Below are 20,683 nucleotides of genomic sequence, written 5' to 3'. Positions count from 1 at the left end.
TGGTGTTCTGATTTTTTTTTCTCTATGATTTTTTTAGGGTAAACATTTGATTATAGCTACAAAAACCCTATATCAACTTATTTTGCCACCAATCTAGGATTTTCAGTTCATAAGCCACCAAACATCATGTTTAGAAAGCTATGTTCTTACTAGATTCAGGAGGAAATTACTGTGGTTTATAGGGGATCTATGATGAGAACATTTTGTTCTCTAAGATTAATTTTTTCAATTTTCTTTTTGAAGCCATCAATAAACTGTTGAAGCTGCCATTTTCATTTAAATGGTTATGGTTAAACAACTTGATGATTTTTTTGTTGTTACTAGTTTATTCCTAAACATTTACCTAACAAAGTTTCACTCAAAAGTGAGTATAAACATGTAACCCAAAAGTATACTCATCTCTGTCATATATACATGCTACTTGTGTTCATGCTACTGTTGTTGGTTCAGTTGTTGCTGTTTTCTCTGTTGTTGGTGTTGTTTTTGTTGTTGTTGTTTCCTCTGTTGTTGGTGTTGTTTCTGTTGGTGCTGGTGTTGCTATAGTTGCTGGTATTTCTGTTGGTGTTGTTGTTTTTGTTGGTGCTGTTGTTTCTGTTGTTGCTGGTGTTTCTCTCGGTGCTGTTGTTAACTATTGTTGATGAAAAAATTGTTCATCTTTGATTCCCAGGTAAAATAAGATGACCTCAAATGTACCTTGATCCACCTTTGTGTCCAAATAACGAAGTGCCTCGTAAATAATTTTCCTTCGTACCCCCAAACACTGTGGAAGTCTCCCTTCCCTTGCAAGCTTTGTTTTGTTCATGTGTGGAATGTGATAATCTATACCACCTAAGTTCTTAATAACATCAACTTTACATGCTTGTAAAATGATCCATACCAACTTTAATGCATTTGGTTGTAGACTCTCAAATGCTGCATTCACTGCCTTAACCAATTGTGCATAATTGTATGTTGATTTTTGATGTTGCAATGCTTGTATTGGTCTAAAAAATCCTAAGTCTAATACATTTATATCTGGTGAGTTAGGAGGTTGTTGCAGTAAGTGGAAACTAAATCCATCAAGTGTTGTTGCGTCTCTAAACACTATGTCATCATCAAAAATGTGTGGATTAGCATTGTCCTGTTGAATGTATATCGTTTTGCTTAAACGTGCTGGCCATTTACTTCTAGTTGCTGGTAGTATCTTGTGCACAATCATATCTGTCGTGTGATTTTTAGTGATTGATTGTATGGGTTTGGTCTCTAGCTCTTCTCTCTTCCTGTTTTTTGAACTTCTTTGTGTTGACACTTCTTGTGTAAAAGGAAATATGCCTATCTTTCCATCAAAGATCAGCTCACCTTCATTAGAAAAGATTGGTCTAGCAAAAGCACATATAAACTTGATCTTAGGCATATATCGTTTTGATTGGATTTCTCTATGTGACTCTACCTCTCCAGGTGTGAGATAATATGTCTGTTGTGTCCTAGTGAGTTAAAACAACTTTTCATCTATATGCACTACATTTGACATGTCATTAAACTTGAAACTGCTTGTGTGCTCATCTAAAATGCAACTTGTAAGACAAAAAATTAACCTGTCGAATTTATTTTTGTCATTAAGCAATGTTTTGATTGCATTGTTGTGCTTTCGAATATACTTCTTCTTTTTTCATCTCCAAACTATGCTTTTGCTACCCCCCAGGGCCCTTGCAACTGCGGTTTGACTTGTCTTTTTCGCTTTTTCAAGTCCTTTGAACTTTGTCTCATCAAAGGGAATCGCAGTCCTTAACTTCTTCCCTTTCTTCTTACTGTTGACATTTATTGGAAATTGATTCTGTTGTTGTTGGTCCTTTATCTGTCCTCATATCCTTCCTGTTGTCTTCCTATTCACACCGTACTTCTTTGCCATGTCATTGATGACCCCGTGTGTTGGCTTCCTTTTACTGTTGACTTACAATAAAAGTTCATGCATTATTTACTTCCTACTAAAATTATCTAGGTCTTTTGTTTTTACCATGGTTGTAGTTGAATTTTGGTTGGTGGAAATTAATTAGTGATGATCTATTCTTTATTTAATGCTCTCCTTATATAGCTGCTGTCTGGTTTGTAAATGGCGCCTCTGAATTTTGTTGATTGGTGGTTCTGTTCTCTTACTTGGCGCCAATCTAAAATTTTTGGGTTTTTGTTTACTCTTGCTTCCTGTGTGGAATTGGCGCCTCTTTGTGTATGATGTTACTGACTTGCTGTGTTCTTTGTATCATGGCTGATTCCAGTATTTGATGGCTTTGTTTCAAAGTTAAAATGTTCATTTTTTTCATAGCTAATTTAATCAATTTGGAACACTAAACGCATACCGTGTTTGTCGTTTCTAAAATCTGAAATCAATGAAAGATTTAATATCCGCATGCGCATATGGCAAGAGGGTTGTTCGTTTTCGACAGCCGTTCAAAAAACGTTGAAGAAAATCAAGGAACAATTGAAGACTTAGTTTATTTTTTCAATTTATAATGTGTAATTTAGTTTATGTAATTTTTTGTAATTTAAGTACTTTTATGCTTTGTTAATTGAAACAACCCAAAAATGCATTATTGTAAATCAATTTTATGGAAAATGTGAAATCCAATTTTCCCACCAAAATTCAATTCTATCTACTTTATTTAACAAAAAAAGTAAATCGTTAACAATTAATAAAATCACTTAAATACCTAACTATCACCTTTTTTGGTGGACCCCATCCTACTCTTAATATCCGTGCCCAACCCAAATGTCCTAATTATAAAGAATAGGAGGGATTATTTTTTATAATTTTAGCCCAATAAATAAAAGCAACACAATTAAAGCAAGAGAATAATTGAACAAAAAAAAAATCTTATAAGTAATAAAAGATTATCAAATTACGAATGAAATTATCATTTAATAACTTAAAAAAACGAAAAAAAAGAAGAAAGAGATGGGGAGAAATCGACAAAAGAAAAATTAAGCTTACCATCCACAATTGAAGGATAAAGGTTTGTTTTGTATTTTTAATTGAATTTTTTTTTTTTTGAAAGGATTTTAATTGAATTTTCTTATCTTTATTTAATAATTAGTTTGAATAAGTAAATGTATGAATCAGTGAAAACTCATACAATAAAACAATCAATTATGAAGATACTAAAAGACAAGATTTCATAACAAAATGGACGATAATTTTCTTGCTAATAGTTTAGTAATATGCATTTAGAGACAAATAGCAAAGCTATATAGTGTCAATGATATTATAGACAATTTTAAAGTGCTAAAATAGCATTGAGCTATACTTTGATTCAAAATTTATGTTATAATTTTTTGTTGTATTAATTGACTATATTTTGATTTCATTCAATTTTTTCTTTGTTAATTCCGCCCCTTCTAAAATTTTGTTCCACTTTCGCCACTGCACACCTTATAACAAGTGAAAAACATTGCAGCCTCTAGTGATATAATATTCAATCTAAGGAGATGATTGCCAGTTTTAAACTTTCCTTGTGCAAGTAACCAGACATTCAATTGAGCACGTGGAGGTGCGCTCCTCAACCAAATGAAATCAGCAATCTCTATAGTAAGAACTGCAGGAAACATGTAAGTGTTAGAAGCAACTAGAAAATTTTTACTGTGAATTCAACATCTGAATTGTACTTCCTTAATCTATCTGAATTTGTGATAGGAGGACTATAACTATCCAGGATAGCCATTAGTTCTTGTAGCACATCTAACTCCCAACAGAAAAGTTCTCTTCTCCATTCTAAATTCCATTGCCAAGAACCATGGTGCCAAAATTTCATATGCTCTACTGTGTAATGCTATTGCAGTGACATGAGATAGTGTAATAGGATCGGCAATCTCGATACATAATTAACATTTATAATAATGTTTAATATGCCGAACTGTTAAAAACTTTAAATCATAAAAACTGAAACTGTTTAAAACAAAAGTAAAATATTACATCTGATAAGAAATATTGTTTGCTCAAAATGAAAAAAATATACATCATCATCAAGTCATCAATAAAAGCAGCTAAGTTCTCGATAAATAGTAAATGCTGCGGCCTGGATCGAAACCTGAAATTAAATCCTACAAAATGCTACCAGCCATGATACGGATGACAGCCGATTGAATCGGTCAGTGCTTAATGCCGAGCATAGCTTCCCATCCAGCTTAAAATACAAAAAATATACGCTACATTTACAAAATAATAGTTTAAGTACGAACTTATAATTAATTGACACCATTGTATACTTTTACTATATTCTTTTACTGTTCCATATTTTTAAGTCATTAAGATACCATTCTCAATCCTAACAGAAGTACGTTACTGCCACTTATACAATTCGGTAATCTTAACACTTAAGTAAGTTCATTTGGTTAATACTCATAATCGTACCATGATTCATAGGATCAACACTAATCAATAAGTTCATCATTGATCAACAAGCACAACAATATGACACCTGATATATGTAAGGGTTTGGTTAGGTGAGGACCATAGTCCTAAATCATAATTGTGGTAGGAGTCGTCACCCTTCCAATACAATTATGCTCGAGCTCTACAGGGTAGGAAGCTAATCCCCTGTCTTACACCGCATTTTACGTGCCGGCCAACACAGGCATCGAGAATTTACATGCCGGTCCATGGTTCTACATTACCTTACTATCAGGGTCATTTAACCAATATTCATTCATACAAATACATCACATTTTTATTACTACAATTTGACTTTGACTTTGACTTTGCTCAACTTAGGTGACAACCTCTTTTATTTAATAAAATTCTTAATTATAACGTAAAATGTACCTTTATGTCTTTACACATTCATTACTAAATTTTTACACATTAAATTTTATTTATTTTTAGTAGTTCACTAAATTTACACTAATAACTTAATATTCAATTAATAGTCTCCAAATTAATATTTTCCACAAGTAGCTTCTAAAATCTATTTCTCTTTAAATAAGTTCCAAAAAATCAGCATTTCTAACTTTAAAATAATTAAAGCTTTATTCTCTTTCAAAAAAATCAAATATTCTAATTAAAATTCAAATTAAAATTGCATCATTTGGATAAGTTTCCAAAATTCTACAAGTTCACCAAAAATCAATATTTTAAGTTTAGAAAAAATAAGTAAACTTATAATTTTCACAAAAGTCAATATTTCTAATTATAAAACAAGTAAAACTTGTAATTGCACAAAATCAATATTTCACGCATAGTTTGAGCGGCATGTTTACTGAAATTACTTTTACATTGTTTTTCATAAATTTTAGTCAAATCGTTAGCAAATAAAATATTTTGTATTAAATAGTGATTAAAAGTTACTTTTATTATGAAAGCTCATATATTCAAGAGAAACCCTTCAACATTTAATAACTTATAAAAATTTCTCAAAAATATCTTTTAAATTGTTATTTTATCATCATTATAAAAATAGTTGTAATAATTTAAAATAGTAAATCAAACTCTTTTTTTTATATGATAGTGGTCGAATAGCCTATGAGTGTTTTGGGCTCTTTTCAAATAAAAAGAAGGACTTAATTTAATTTATCATACTAAATACTAGATTTAAATAATTAACATAACCACTTATAAAAATAAAAACTTTATGCAATTACTTAGAAATTTACTATAACTTTAAGGATAATCTTAAATCTCAAAATAAAGTATAACAACAACATTCTTAGTATAACCATACTTAATAAAAAAATATGTTCATAAAATAACTTACTACCTTATAAACTAGTTTGAAGGCTATCATAAACGTATTAACAAAAATTCTAACATAAAAATTCTTAAGTGTAATAACATTCCTAATGTAACAAATAACTCATAAACATACTAACACTAGTTTAAACATAAATTATACTTAATATCACTAGAATATAATTTTGCACCCAACTTCCTAAACTTGTTAAAAGATTATTAAATTAACATACTAAAAATATTTTTAGCGTAAACACACCCAATATAATCTTGATCATAATTTCATTAAACTAACTTCCTACTAAACATATCAACATATTTCATACTTTGCATGTTATAAAGTAAATATAATGTAAAATTCCACAAAAGGAGTATGGTAAGAAGTTATACCTTACTAACACCAAGGATTAGTACTAAGTACTAATTAGAAAAATAATAAAAATAAGACCCTTCAAGATCGATAATAATGCTCCAAAGAAAATTAATCCAAAATCCAAAAATAATAATGATCTTCTAAGCTTCCAAAACAAATAAATCCAAACTACAAAAATAATGATACATTAAGTACCCAAAGTAATAACCCAATAATGCTCCAAAATGATGATGCTTTAAGCTAAATAGAGAGTGTTATAAGCTACATCTTCTTTAATTTCTTCAACTAATGATAGAGGTATTAAGTTAGTAAGATTTTAGTGAAGAGAAGATATAAGAAAAAATGTTAGAAAGATTTGATGATGGAGGTGGAAGTGTTCTCATGGTAAAGGGGTATTCATAATGGATTTTGGGCAATTTCTAGTTCATACGTTGTATGAATATATGATTGTTAGGAGTATGGAAAAATATTAACTTGTAAGTGGTTTGGAGTATGTAAGTGTATGTGTAAGAGTTGGAGTGTGGAAGTAAACTTGTAAGAGTTGAAGTGTGTAAGTGGGTGTATAAGAGATTGAAGTGTAGAAAAATGTTAGCTTGTGTAAGTAATGAACATTATGGGTTAAATAGAAAGGATTTTGGTTCATCAAATTTTTGTTCTAGTATGTACAAGTGAATATACTTTAAAATAATGGGTAAGTTTGAAATGAAAATATGATAGTTTACTTTAAAAATGTTGATTAAAACTATACTTAAAGTTAATAATAAAAATACGACTCACTTTTAGGTATAAAATAATTAAATCAAAGTTATATGGTTAAAATGAAAAGTAATAATGTTAGTTTAACGAAGGAAACTTAAAACGTAACGTTTTAAAAAATCGTATATATAATAATAAAATTTTACTTTTCGTACTATAGAATAATAAAATAATATTTTAGTACTTATAAAAAAATTTTAAACAAAATAATATTTTAAAGTTTAACATTTGAAAGAAATTATAAAATTGGAAAAAGGTTTAGGAATTAAAGATGGTTTAAAATGGATATCCAAAGGATTAGGAATTTCAATTGAAAATTCAAAATAATTAATTGGAAGATTAAGATTAAGGATTTTGAGTCTATTACAGATAGAGTTTAGGAAATTTTAGTTTCAAAGCAACTGAGTAACACCATATGTCATGGTAGAACATCATTCTACTTCCATTACCGACAGTTACATGAAAATTTTTCCTGATAACATCTCACACCCAATTCCATTTAGTAGCATATGCAGTAATATATGTCCTTAAAAGTAAGGATGTTCAAAACCGGATACCAGGTCGACTCGAATCCGGAAATCCGGGTACCCGCTTTTTCGGATACCTAAAATTGTGACCCGGTTCTGACTCGGTTTTGTACTAACCTTCCTCCATTTCTTCAAGTGCAAGCAAACTCTCCTCTGTTGCTAAAGGAGTTCTAGAAATACGAATCCAATCTTGTGCGCAAATAAGAGCTTCGGCCATCTTTGGAGTCAATGATGTTCGAAAATCATCAAGAATACGACCACCAGTACTGAAAGCAGATTCAGAAGCAATGGTAGAAATAGGTATAGCAAGCACATCTTTAGCCATCTTTTGAAGAATAGGATACCTTTTTGTTTGATCTTTCCACCATAGTAAAATCTCAAAGTTAGAATCATGAGGTTCACATGCATCTTCTAAATACCTCTCCAACTCACTTTTGTTTACATTTGTTAATGAACAAGCTGTCTTCATTTGATATCTTGAATTCATTAGTTCAATAAGGTCCACCTTCCCCATTCCTTGAGTCCCACTTTTGAGTAAAAATGGAAGAGGTTGAAGAGGTGAAAGTGGAGGAAGTAGCCCCACTTATCTTTGGTGGACGCATAGAAGAAGTATTAGAATCAAACAAATTTTGAAAAACCATTTTAATCTTTAGTGACAAGAGAGTAGCTTTTGTGGCATCATATGAAGCACGCACAATCTAATCAACATAATTCCATTTATGCCTAGGGTCAAGGAGAACAGATACAAACACTAAAATATTATTAATGTTTCCATAATATTTGTTATATTTCACCATCATATTGGTAGCCATTTTCCTCATACCCTCATCATCGACACTCATGTTGTTGGCAAACAATAATCTAGTCCCGAAAATCTCATGTGCATAAGAATTGCAACTTACATAAAGAGAAGTAGAAAATCTCAAAGTTGCATCATTAAAAACACTCAAGAAAGGTAAGAAAATAGACACTTTCTTCCAATCCTCTTCAGTAGGAGCACCACCAAACTTTCTAAGTAACTTAACTAAAGCAGAATCTTTCATGCATAAAGAAGCAAATGACTTTTTAAATTTGATAGCAGATTCAAGCATTAGATAAGTTGAATTCCATCTAGTTTCAATATCCAAAACAACAAGGCTTTTGCTTTCCTCTTTCTCCTCTTTTATGCATTCTTTAAACTTTTTAAGCCTAGCAGAAGAAGACCTTACATACTTCACAAGAGCACGAACTTTCAAAACAGACAAATCAACTTCATTCAAACCATCTTTCACAATCAAATTGAAAATATGTGATGCACATCTCATATGTAGGTATTGACCCTCCAACAAACCAGCATTCCAAATGTTAAGTCTTTTCTTAAGGTAATTGGCCGCTATGTCATTTGAACTTGCATTGTATACGGTCATTGTCATGATATTTTTCAAACCCCAATCAATCAAACATTTTTCAAAATTAGTATGTAATGTACAAATAGACTTTGTAATCCTTTTCCGTAAAGTATATTCTTCAATTCCATACCTCTACCACCACTTAATAAGTAATCCAAGATTCTGTAGTTGTACATTACCTATACTAAGGCCTCCTCTCTCATGGTGTTTCTAGGATTTGCAACTATACAATACTTAGTTTTTTTGCCATCATCCCCATCCAAAAAAATCTCCTTTGTAAGGAGATTGATTACTTAATTGTCTTATTCTCGTTCCAACTTTTTATTCATAAGATAATAATATATTTTTTCACTCAAACTAAAATGTATAATTGGCTGAAAAAATAGTCAAAAATAATTTAATATTTTACTCATATGTTTTCATTATTTTCCTCATATGTCTTATGCAGTTTTCCTCCTCTTCAATTTGTATGCAACTCAAACTTTCTCTTTCATCCATTTTTATGCCATTTGAGTTGTTTAATATTTTAATTCTGCTCATAGAATACTTTCTCTCTAACGGTACACAAGACTTTCCCACACCACCGCTGCTCCCACCCCCACCCCAACCACCACCCCTTTCCCTCCCTTCTTTTTGCAGGTGTGGAAAAATCGATCACCATCCTCACCACCACAGGTACAGTAACGTCATTGGACTACCATCCTTACTCCGATCTCTGTCTCACCGCTGTGGTTTGAACCAGACAATTTGGGAAAGGAAGGTCGACCGGCGTACAACCGCTAACAGAGGTGATACCCGTCCTTAGCCCTTTATGTTTTTTAGTTTCATTCTAAGTCCTTTTGCTCTTATTTCTCTTTGCTGTAAGCTAATTAGCCCTTTACATGATTTATTTTTTGCTGCTTCTAACATACTCCATAGTTTTTGGTAGTTTTTGGAAGTTTTTGTAGCTTTTGGCATAGCTTTGACTTTATGAACTTTTGTTTTGGTACCACTATTATTATTATTTTTTTATTTCATTTTCAGGTTCATTTTCAGGTTTTTTATTATTTCAATCTGTACCCATACACCCATATAAACCCCTGCGTTTTTCCCTTAATCATTGAACCTTATATTTTTATTGAAATTGGAATTGAATCTAGTTTCTAATTATTGGAATTGGAGAATTTACTTTGTTTTTTTTTGTGTTTTTTTGTTCTTTTTTTTTTGTTTCGTGTTGATCTCTATAAGTGATTTGTTAGTAACCTCTTACCTTAGTCCGTAGTAGCTGAATATAGAGATAGGAAGCAATTATGGTCACCTGAGATCAGGTGCAAGGAGGGGGTCGAGAGGGCAACGTAAGCAGGATCTAGAACTAAGAGTGAGGTCTTGGAACATAGGTACCTTAGAAGCCAAGTTGTTGGAGTTGGCCAATGAGCTCTCTGAATACAAGATCTATGTAGTGTGTGTTCAAGAGACTAGGTGGAAGGGAGAAAAAGCAAAGCTTATAAAGGGATATAAGCTATGGTATGCAGGATTGGACGGCAGACATAACAAGGTTGACATCCTAGTGTCTAACGATATTCTAAAGCAATTGGTTGAAGTACGGAGATGTAATGACAAGATAATGCTAGTTAGGATAGTAGTGGGGGAAGAGATCATATCCATTGTCAGTGCGTACGAGCCCCAAGTTGGGCTCGATGAGCAGGTGAAGTGCGAGTTCTAGGATAACCTAGAAGAGCTCATGAGAACTATCCCGGAAGATGAGAAAGTTTTCTTAGGAGGGGACTTTAACGGGCATATAGGCAGAGATGCAGGCAACTATAACTCGGTACATGGAGGGTTTGGTTTGGGGGCAAGGAATGAGAGTGTGGAGAATTTGTTGGAGTTTGCGCTAGCAAAAGATCTGGTTATAGCAAACTCGATCTTTAGAAAGAAAGAGGAGCATTTGACCACATATAAGAGCAGCCGGCATGCAACCCAAGTTGATTATTTCTTAGTGCGCAAGGGAGATCGGCCCTCATGCTTGGATTGTAAGGTGGTGTTGGGTACAGAGATGCCCACCTAACACAGGCTTTTAGTACTTGTTTTCAGGATGAGGAAGAAAATCATAGAGAAGAAGGTCGAGTCCAGGGGAAAGATCATGTGCGGGAGACTCAAAGGGGATATGGTCACAACCCTGTTAAGCAAAATAAGTTTATTGGGCTTCCCAAGTCAATTAGAGGATGCGAATGAAATGTGGGTGAACATGGAAAAAACCATTAGAACAACAGCAAAAGAGACCTTGGGGGTGTCGTCGGGTAAACCAAAAGTGTTCCAAGAGTCGTGGTGGTGGAACAATGAGATGGAAAAGAAGATAAAGGATAAAAACAAGAAATTTAAGGATTTTCTGGCATGCACGGAAGATGAGGATAGGATAGAAAAGAGAGTGAGCTATAAAGAAGCAAAGCGGGCTGCAAAGAAAGCGGTAACGGAGGCAAAAAGCCGTGGTTATGAGGACTTGTATCGGAAGCTTGACACCAAAGGTATCAAACTTCTAAGCCACACAAGGAAATTGTGGGAAAGAGTAATAGAGAGGAGAATTAGACAGGAAACGGTCATTAGAGAGAACTAATTCGGTTTTATGCCAAGAAGGTCAGCTATAGAAGCAATTCATGTTTTGACGAGACTAATGAAGAAATATAGGGAGCGAAAGAAAGATCTACATATGGTATTCATTGACCTGAAGAAAGCATATGATAGCATACCACGACGTGTCATATGGGATAGCCTCAAGGCTAGAGGTATTTCTTTAGTGTACATTGAAGCTATACGGGATATGTATGACAGAGTTTCGACTAACATTCAAACACCGGTGGGGATAACAGAGTCTTTTCCGATTAAAGTTGGACTACATCAGGGATCGGCTCTAAGCCTTTTCATTTTTACTGTCATTATAGAAGACAATTCCAAATCTATTTGGGAGACGGTACTGTGGTGCATGCTATTCGCTGATGACATAGTGCTGGTAGCAGAAACTAGAGAGGAGGTTAGTAACAAATTGGATGAGTGGAGGGAAGCTTTAGAAGGTAAAGGGTTGCGCATTAGTCGTACGAACCAGAGGTGTGACATTAGTGGGACAGCACCGGTAGGTGAACCAGAGGTGTCCATTGATGAAGCAGTTATTAAAAGTACGACCAAATACAAGTATTTGGGATCGATCATTCAAAGGGATGGGGAGATTGACGGAGATGTAAACCATCGTATACAAGCGGATTGGCTCAAGTGGCGAGCAGCCACCGCGGTGCTATGTGATAGGAAATTTCCAAGCAAATTAATAGGAAAATTCTACCAAGGCGGCAATCAGACCTGCTCTGCTATATGGGACCGAATGTTGGCACACATTGATGGAAGTTACAGAAATGTGTATGCTGCGGTGGATGTGTGGGCACACATTGATGGATCGAATTAGGAACCAAGAGTTTAGGGAAAAACTAGAGGTAGGCCCTAATTATAGAAAAATGCGCAAATAGATTGAGGTAGTTTGGACATGTGCAGAGAAAGACTTTCGTAGCCCCGGTGAGGAGGGTAGAAAGCATTATAGTAGAGGGTAAAAGGAGTCGAGGAAGACCCAGGAAAACTTGGGATGAGCAAATAAGAGTTGACTTACATGAGTGAAACCTCTCTGAGGGCCTGACTAGGAATAGGGGTAGTTGGAGGCACCATATCCATGTTTTAGACTACTAATGTCCTCTTAGGTTACCTTTGGGTGTTCATGCCATCTTGCTTCTCTCGTTTCTTCTATTATTAGTTTTGTTTTCCTTTGTTTTCTTCTGTAGTTTTGATTCTACTTATTTATTTTATTTATTTGCATTCCTTTTATCTTTTTCGTGTGGCTACGTCTTATTATCTTTCTCAAACTAGGGGACTCCTTTGGTTGCGCTCTTCTTGATGGGTATGAGTTGCTGCCGTTCTTCCCTCCCCAAACCCTGTCCATAGTTTTTCTATGAGCGGGATACACTGGGTAGGATGATGATGATGTTTTGATTATTTTCTAATCTCATTTTCAATATGTAATTGCTCCAACATGCTTGGTGTGGGAGATGAACAATCAGGCTGTGGCAGTTTAAGAAGTGGATTTATATCATCATCATCAAGCCAATATCCCGTTTGTAAACAGGTTCTAGGAGTTGGAAGAAGACAGACACTCCATACCTGCCCTCCCTTCAAAGAGAGGACTAGAGGAACGCGGTCCATTTTACCCCAAGAAGGAAAGAACCCTGCATAAATTTGAAGTGACGTTATTGCCTCAAGAGTAAAGCTAGCTGCACAAAATGCCATATGTTAGTAAACCAATTCTGAAACAAAATAATAAATACGATGGGTAAGAAGACAAAATGAACAGGAAAGCAACAACTAGACATTAGGCAAGAAATACAACTAAAAAGTGGATTTATCTGATGAGAACAAATACAAAGTAAAAGTTAATCTATCTATCTATACAATATACTAACGAAGAAATGATTAGGACACATGTCGACTTCACAATAAAAAATTTTCCGCTCTTTTCATGTTCCTATTAGGCAAGTACTTTTTAGCATATCATGTAATATCTTTCTAATTAGATTTGTTTAATAGATTAGTAACAAACGATTTTAAAACTATATCCTATTTACTAATTTTTACCATATACAATCAATTAAGATATGTAGTATCTTTTAATTACAATGGATAATTATCGGATAACATAGTAAAATTATTTATGTAAAAAATTTATTTTCATTAAATATTTTTTAATAAATTAAGAAAAGAAAATAAGTTTGAAATAGTTTTTTATACATAATCATATACACTGCTTACATGGTTATATTAAAAAAAACTACACAAATTAAATGGATTATACATTAATTATTTATGTAAATAATAAGAAAAAGATGTTGGTAAAATAAATTTCAGATGATAATTCTTTCACCTATGTTTGACAAAGTTATAACACAAATAAATAAATTAGATTATAAGTTGATTATTGTAGTAAAATAATACTCCCTCCGGTTTTTAATGATGTTCACACAAGGATTGTTCACAGAAATTAAGAAAAATAGAATATTTCATATTATTAATAGACATAATATTTTATTAAATAATAAATTTAATGGAGATCATAAACATTTAAAAAAATAAATAAAAGCTAGTGGAAAATATATAGGAACCACAACTAATAAAAAATATTTTTATAAAGTTAGTGAAAAATGTATAAGGACCATAAAGAACATAAAAGTGTTAATAAATTATAATTTATAAGAATGAATATGTGGGGATCATAAGTATTATCAAGATATTAAATCAGAATGAATAAGGTTATTTTTGTTCAAAATTTGTGACACAAACAAAAAGATTTTTTTATAAGAACAACAAATAGAACATCCCAAAATGGCAAATATGAACTTCTTCAAGGAATGGAGGGAGTATGTTCGTTAGGCTGAAAACTTATTTTAAAGTTTTACTAAGACATCAAATATTAAATTATAATTTATATTACTATTTTTATGTGTTGAAATTTTCTATTATTTTTATTTAATTACTTATAATCTATATTGTTTAGTGCATGATTTTATTAATACGTTTAATATATATTAGTAATATATATCTCAATCTAAAAGTAATACTTTTACATCTTTTCAAACAAATTAATTAATAATTTCAATATGATATTGGAGTCATATAATAACTTTATTACATATATAAAATTAGTAATTTTTTATTAAAATAATTTATAAATTGTATTTGGCATGCAAATCTATACTCAAGAATAAACTTTTCGCATTGAGTAAGTCAATTTTTTTTCAACTAATGAAAAACTCTTGTAATGTTTGAAATTTGCTCTCTTGAAATCGTATACTTTCTCAGATCACCACATCATGACATTCTTCATCATCTTTGAGATGACTAGAACAGTAGAACTTGGGCCCACATGGATCAAAAATATTTTAAAGACTTGGTAAAACTATTAGTTGATTATTTTGTTGTCAATTGATTTTGATGAATCAACTCTAGTTTTATATATTTTGGTGTCATGTCTACGGAAGATCATTAATCATTAATAATTAAAATGTGCACATGAATCATGATGCTATAATAATTCATTCAATATTTGCCCCGACAAGCTTTAATCACAATATCTTTGGTTCATGTATTGTTTAATATTCATTTGATTTGAAGATATTCGATTGATATTCAATCTTAACCATATCTAATTACACGATCTGAGGAAGTTAATATTCTCTTTCACACAAATAAAAATATTCGGTAAAATAAAAAAAATTTGTTTCACAAAAACATGGAGTATTTAATAAATATAACTTTGATTAGGTAAAAATCTAGTCATAACACTAGTGGAAAAAAACGTATTTGCTGCTTATTATTTGCTGCGGTTATTGTATATATGCAGCAATAAATAGGAAATGAAATAAAAAAAAAAAAGCCAAACAATTGCTGCGATTTTTGGACCTAACCGCAGCAAATAATCACTTGCAAGCTCAATTGCTGCGGTTATTGAGTGGCCCGCAGCAAATAACCCTTACTCATCCACCCTAATTGCTGCGGTTATTGATGGGCCCGCAGCAAGTAGCTTATTTTATGGCGCCCAATTCTCAACGTTAATTTTCATAAAACCCTTAAGCTTCCTGTTTCATTAACCACAAAGAAATATACTGTTTTTCTTCATAAAACACGCACAGCAGTCTTCGTTCTCCATATACTCAAACTTCATCTTCATCAAACTTCATCATCTTCTCCATTGAAAATAAAAACTGTTCTTGTTTATTTTTTCATAAACTTCAAACTTAGAATCTTCATAAACTTCGAACACATAATCTTCACAAACGTTTGCTTGTTGTTTCGTGCATTTGCTTGTTCATCTGCGTGTGTGTGCATTCTTCAAAAGCGTTTGAAACCAAAGGCATTTGCTTGTTCATCTTCAAAACTCACGAATTAAGGTATTATTTCTCTTTTTTATATGACCGTTTGAAACCAAAATTTTGTTGGCTTGTTCATCTTCGAATTTTCATAAACCTACTTCGAATTTTGTTGCTGTTCTTGTTGCTGTTCATCGAATATAATTATGTTTCTGTTCATCTTCTTGTTGTTGCTGTTCTTGTAAAAAATCTTGTTACGTTGTTGTTCTTGTTGCTTATTCTTGTTGTAAAAAATCGAATATAATCTTATTGTTCTTGTTGTTGTAAACTCAATCAAACAATCAATAAAACCATCAAATAAAAAAGGGCAGTCATGAAGAAGATGAAAAGAGAATTATAGTTATTTGCTTGAGTAATGAAATCTTGTTGTTCTTATTCTGATATAGAGAATTAAAGTAATGAAATCTTACATATATGAAATAATTGTTTTGAATTGAAGTGAGTATCTAGTATTTTAATGATTGTATTTATTTGCTTGAGGGTTAGGGAAATAGGTGAAATTTTAATATGAAAATATTAATATTGCATTCTTATTTTTCATGTTATTTCTATTATAGTTAATACAAAATAATAATACTCCTAGTTGATAAATAATACTAGTATATATATTATTATTTTTTTTTAAATTTTTAGAAAGATTATTATAATCAAAGAGTTTAAGTACCTTCAAATAATTTGTAGCAATTCTAAAGTGACCAATTATAGTTATAAAGTAATCACCTACAAGTTTAAAATGATCACTTTTTATAGTATAATTGAAGTCATCATTAACAATCTTAAAAAACATTATTAATTATTAATTTTTATTGTTTTTATATGAATATTATTAATTATTGTTTTGTTTTGAATCAATTAATCACACTAATTAGGATGACAAACGATCGTTCTTGGATGTATGGAAGCATTGAATCGTCGGAATTTATTGATGGCGTATTAGAATTTTGTAGTATTGCGGTTGAACATCAAGTTAGGACGGGGGGAGTTGGTTTTTATTACCCATGTGTCAGTTGTGGCAATGTATCAAAGGTAGATAGTGTTGATATCCTTAGTGAGCACATACTTCGACATGGGTTTAGGCCTCAATATCATGTTTGGGTTTGGCATGGTGAGGAGGGAGTTTACAAAGAGAAAAGTGTTGTTGAGGGCGTCAATAATGTGGCCGATGTCAATGAGGATGTAGTAGATCATGTTGATAGGTATGAGACAGATGAAGAGAATGTCGATGAGGATGTGGATCGTGTTGATGAGATGATGGAGGGAGTCGAGGATGAGTTAGGAAAACGTCCTCGTGTTTTTGACTTGTTGACAGAGGCTTCTCAAAAGCCTTTGTACCCTGGATGTACAAAGTTCACCAAACTAACAGCAGTCTTGACAATTTTCAACATTAAGTCAAAGTTCAATTGGAGTGACGCTAGTTTCACAATGTTATTAGAAGCGTTAGGTGAGATGCTTCCTGAGGGAAATGAACTTCCAAAGTCGACATATTATGCCAAAAAGCTCATGTGTCCTTTCGGCTTAGAGTACCAGAAGATTCATGCGTGTCCGAATGATTGTGTGTTGTATCGGAATGAAAACGAGAACTTAGAAGAGTGTCCTAGGTGTGGGTTATCACGCTACAAGCGTAAAGGGGCTCGGGATGCTAAAGGGCCCCCGGCTAAGGTATTGTGGTATCTTCCAATAATACCTAGATTCAAGCGCTTGTTTTCTATAAAGAAAGATGCGTTAAATTTGAGGTGGCATGCAGATAGGGTGAAGAAAGGTCACTTGCTCACACATCCATCTGATTCTCCGGAGTGGAAGAGTATTGATAGGTTGTATAAGACTTTTGGGGATGAGGTTCGTAATTTAAGGCTCGGACTATGTACGGATGGAATGAACCCGTTCGGCAATCTTAGTTCTCAACATAGTACTTGGTCGGTATTTTTAGTGATCTATAATTTGCCACCTTGGTTGTGTATGAAGCGTAAGTACATAATGCTTTCGCTTCTTATCTCAGGTCCTAAACAACCTGGCAATGACATAGATGTGTATCTTGCACCTCTCGTTGAGGATTTGAGAAAGATGTGGGATGAAGGCGTTTCAGTGTTTGATCCATATGCTAATGAGGAGTTCACCTTGCGTGCAATGCTTTTATGCACCGTTAATGATTTTCCGGTATATGGCAACTTATCGGGGTATAAGAACAAAGGGAAGAAAGCATGCCCGATATGTATGGATGACATGGAATCCACGTGGATTCCTAAGTGCAAACACGTATTCATGCACCATCGAAAGTTCTTCCCACGAGACCATCAATATCGTAAGAAGAAGAAGTTGTTCAATGGGGAGGTTGAGGACCGTGTAGCTCGTCGACCGTTGACCGGTTATGAGGTTTATGAACAGGTTAAGGGAGTTGAGACTGTATTTGGTAAAACAGGGCAAGTGCAAGGAGGTGAAGGCCGATTATGGAAAAAAGAATCAATCTTTTGGAAGCTTCCATATTGGAGAGATCTACAGGTTAGGCATTGTCTTGACGTTATGCATATAGAGAAAAATGTATGCGATGCCATACTAGGGACTCTCATGAACATTCCGGGTAAGACAAAAGATGTTAGGGCCGTGCGAGATTGGTTTGATTGTAAGGGTCTTCGTCCGGAGTTGTGGGCACATGTTAAGGTGAGTAAGAAAAGAAATAGAGCTGATGATGAAGTTGGTGGCAGTAAGAAGAAGATGCTTAATGAAAAAGTTTATTTGCCTCCAGCTTGCTACACATTGTCCAAAGCAGAGAAGCGGACATTTTGTGAGTGTTTGTATGGCATTAAGGTTCCGTCTGGGTACTCATCCAACATGAAGAGATTTGTTAGCCTAAATGGTGAGCTGAAGTTGGGAAGCATGAAATCTCACGATTGCCATGTAATGATGCAAGTGTTCTTACCAATTGAAATCCGTGGAATACTGCCAAAACATGTGAGATATGCTATTACCGAGCTATGTTCGTTCTTCAACACAATTTGTAGTAAAGTTCTTGATCCCTTTAAACTTGATGCACTTCAACTCGACGTGATTGTAACTTTATGCAAGTTTGAGATGTATTTTCCACCTTCTTTCTTTGACATAATGGTTCATCTTATTGTCCATCTCGTTCGTGAGATCAAACTTTTGGGTCCAGTTTTTTTAAGGTGGTGTTATCCTTTTGAAAGACACATGGGTGTTTCACGAAACAAGGTGAGGAATCCAGCACAACCCGAGGGGAGTATGATTCAAGGCACTGTGAGCGATGAGATTAGTAACTTTATAGCCGAGTATTTGGCCATGGCAAAGCCTATTGGACTTCCCACCTCTAGACATGAAGGAAGGCTTGAGGGAAAAGGAACAATTGGCTCCAAATCGGTCACACCTCCTCGAGAAAGCCTTCTACAAGCACACTTGTATGTGTTGCATCATATTCCGGAAGTTCATCCTTTTTTGAGTGAGCATTTTGATATATTGCGCGCAAAACATCCTTCTAAAGGGGATAGGGCATTGATGCAGTTGCATAACAAGACGTTTATTAATTGGTTTCATAATCGAGTAATATGCGAAGAACTCAAGGGTGTATCCAAAATTGTTAAGTGGTTAGCTTTTGGTCCTCGTGATGATGTCAACAAATATGAGGGTTACGATGTCAATGGCTTCACATTTTGGACTGAGGGTCAAGACAAGAAGTCATCGTATCTACAGAATAGTGGGGTTTCTATTTTGGCGTCATCTACATTTTACGCGAGTGCGAAGGATCAAGCGCCGGTTGATGCTAAATTGGTATACTACGGGCGGGTACATGAAATATGGGAGCTTGACTACTCTACTTTCAATATTGGTCTTTTCAAATGTAAGTGGGTAGATAATAATCGACGATGCATAAAAAATGACGACCCTTGTGGATTCACTCTTGTAGACTTAGCTCGGTTGCGTGATAGTGAGGAGCCATTCATACTAGCCACACAAGCCAAGCAAGTATTCTACATTGTAGACCCGTCTGATAAAAAATGGTCTATTGTTGTACCGGGAAAAAGAAGCATTCTTGGTATAGGTGATGTTGAGGATGAGGAAGAATATGAAGCTTTTGAAGACTCCCCTCCCTTTATCAATCCAATATCAGTGGATCAAGATGATGTAGATGATGTAGATGTTGGTTATATGCGTGTAGATCACACGGAAGGAATACATTTGAATTAAGTGATTCACAAGGTATGAATTTAAAGCTTTTAAAAGTTTTTTTGGCACTTGGTTTGTTTTGCATGAAACTTTGCACAGATACTTATTTGTTATATATTATTGTGTTGAACGTACGTATTAGAATTGTAAATGATAGTCATATTCTTAATATTACTTAGCTAATATTCTAATATATTTCTATTCATACTCTTTCAGGTACTGATATATAATGCATCTATTCAGAGACGAAATTGTCCCCGAGATTGAGACCTCGGATAATGAGCATCGTAGTTACGACAGTGAAGAGGACCAAATTGTGAGATTCGAGTGTATGGCTGAAGACGCTCCACCTCTAGACAATGATTTTGAGACTGAAGACGCCCCACCAATGGATGCTCCCACTACCAGTCAGAAAAGAAAAGGGCGAGGTTCTACGAAAAACCTCAAAGTCACAGAACCAATGCATTTGGAATACAATGCATTGGGTCAACCCTGCGGAAAATGGCGTAGGCAATATGGAAAACAAGTGGGCCTATGTATCCGCAAGATTTCCATATTGCACGCATGGAACGAGGTTCCAGAGGGTTTGAAAAACTCTCTATGGAATGATACTGTGGTAAGCAACTTTACTATTTTTACTCATTTAGTTTCATTTTAAAATTAATTTAATTGACAGTAACAAATATAAATTTGAACAGATGGGCTGGAAGGAAAAAGAAGCTACGGGGGAGTTCACCCCAAAAGGCAATGTTGACGCATTGCATATGGTCTTAGGGAAAGACCACAGTGGGCGGGTAGTCGGAAAAGGAGGCGTCCGCGTGGGGTTACAGAAGGCATTCGGC

At 33.8% G+C, this 20,683-nt stretch overlaps 3 protein-coding genes across 3 annotated transcripts; all 3 read left to right on the top strand.

The window, feature by feature from the left end:
* Positions 1-10,459: 10,459 nt before the first annotated feature.
* LOC130808326 (uncharacterized) lies at positions 10,460-10,950 on the top strand. The gene is made up of 2 exons (XM_057673804.1): positions 10,460-10,753; positions 10,810-10,950. The coding sequence occupies exons 1-2, from the start codon at positions 10,460-10,462 to the stop codon at positions 10,948-10,950; spliced, it is 435 nt and encodes a 144-aa protein (XP_057529787.1).
* Positions 10,951-10,963: 13 nt separating this feature from the next.
* Positions 10,964-12,646, top strand: LOC130808325 (uncharacterized). Its single transcript, XM_057673803.1, has 2 exons — positions 10,964-11,240; positions 12,534-12,646. Exons 1-2 carry the CDS (start codon positions 10,964-10,966, stop codon positions 12,644-12,646), a joined length of 390 nt encoding a protein of 129 aa, XP_057529786.1.
* Positions 12,647-16,353: 3,707 nt separating this feature from the next.
* On the top strand, positions 16,354-20,196 carry LOC130809494 (uncharacterized). Its single transcript, XM_057675292.1, has 2 exons — positions 16,354-19,874; positions 20,058-20,196. Exon 1 carries the CDS (start codon positions 16,485-16,487, stop codon positions 19,860-19,862), a length of 3,378 nt encoding a protein of 1,125 aa, XP_057531275.1. The 5' UTR covers positions 16,354-16,484; the 3' UTR covers positions 19,863-19,874; positions 20,058-20,196.
* The last annotated feature ends 487 nt before the right edge of the window (positions 20,197-20,683 follow it).

This window comes from Amaranthus tricolor, chromosome 3, assembly GCF_026212465.1.
Source record: "Amaranthus tricolor cultivar Red isolate AtriRed21 chromosome 3, ASM2621246v1, whole genome shotgun sequence".
Lineage (NCBI taxonomy): Eukaryota > Viridiplantae > Streptophyta > Magnoliopsida > Caryophyllales > Amaranthaceae > Amaranthus > Amaranthus tricolor.
The sequence above is the reverse complement of the archived record's forward strand: the minus strand, read 5'-3'. Positions and strand labels throughout refer to the sequence as shown.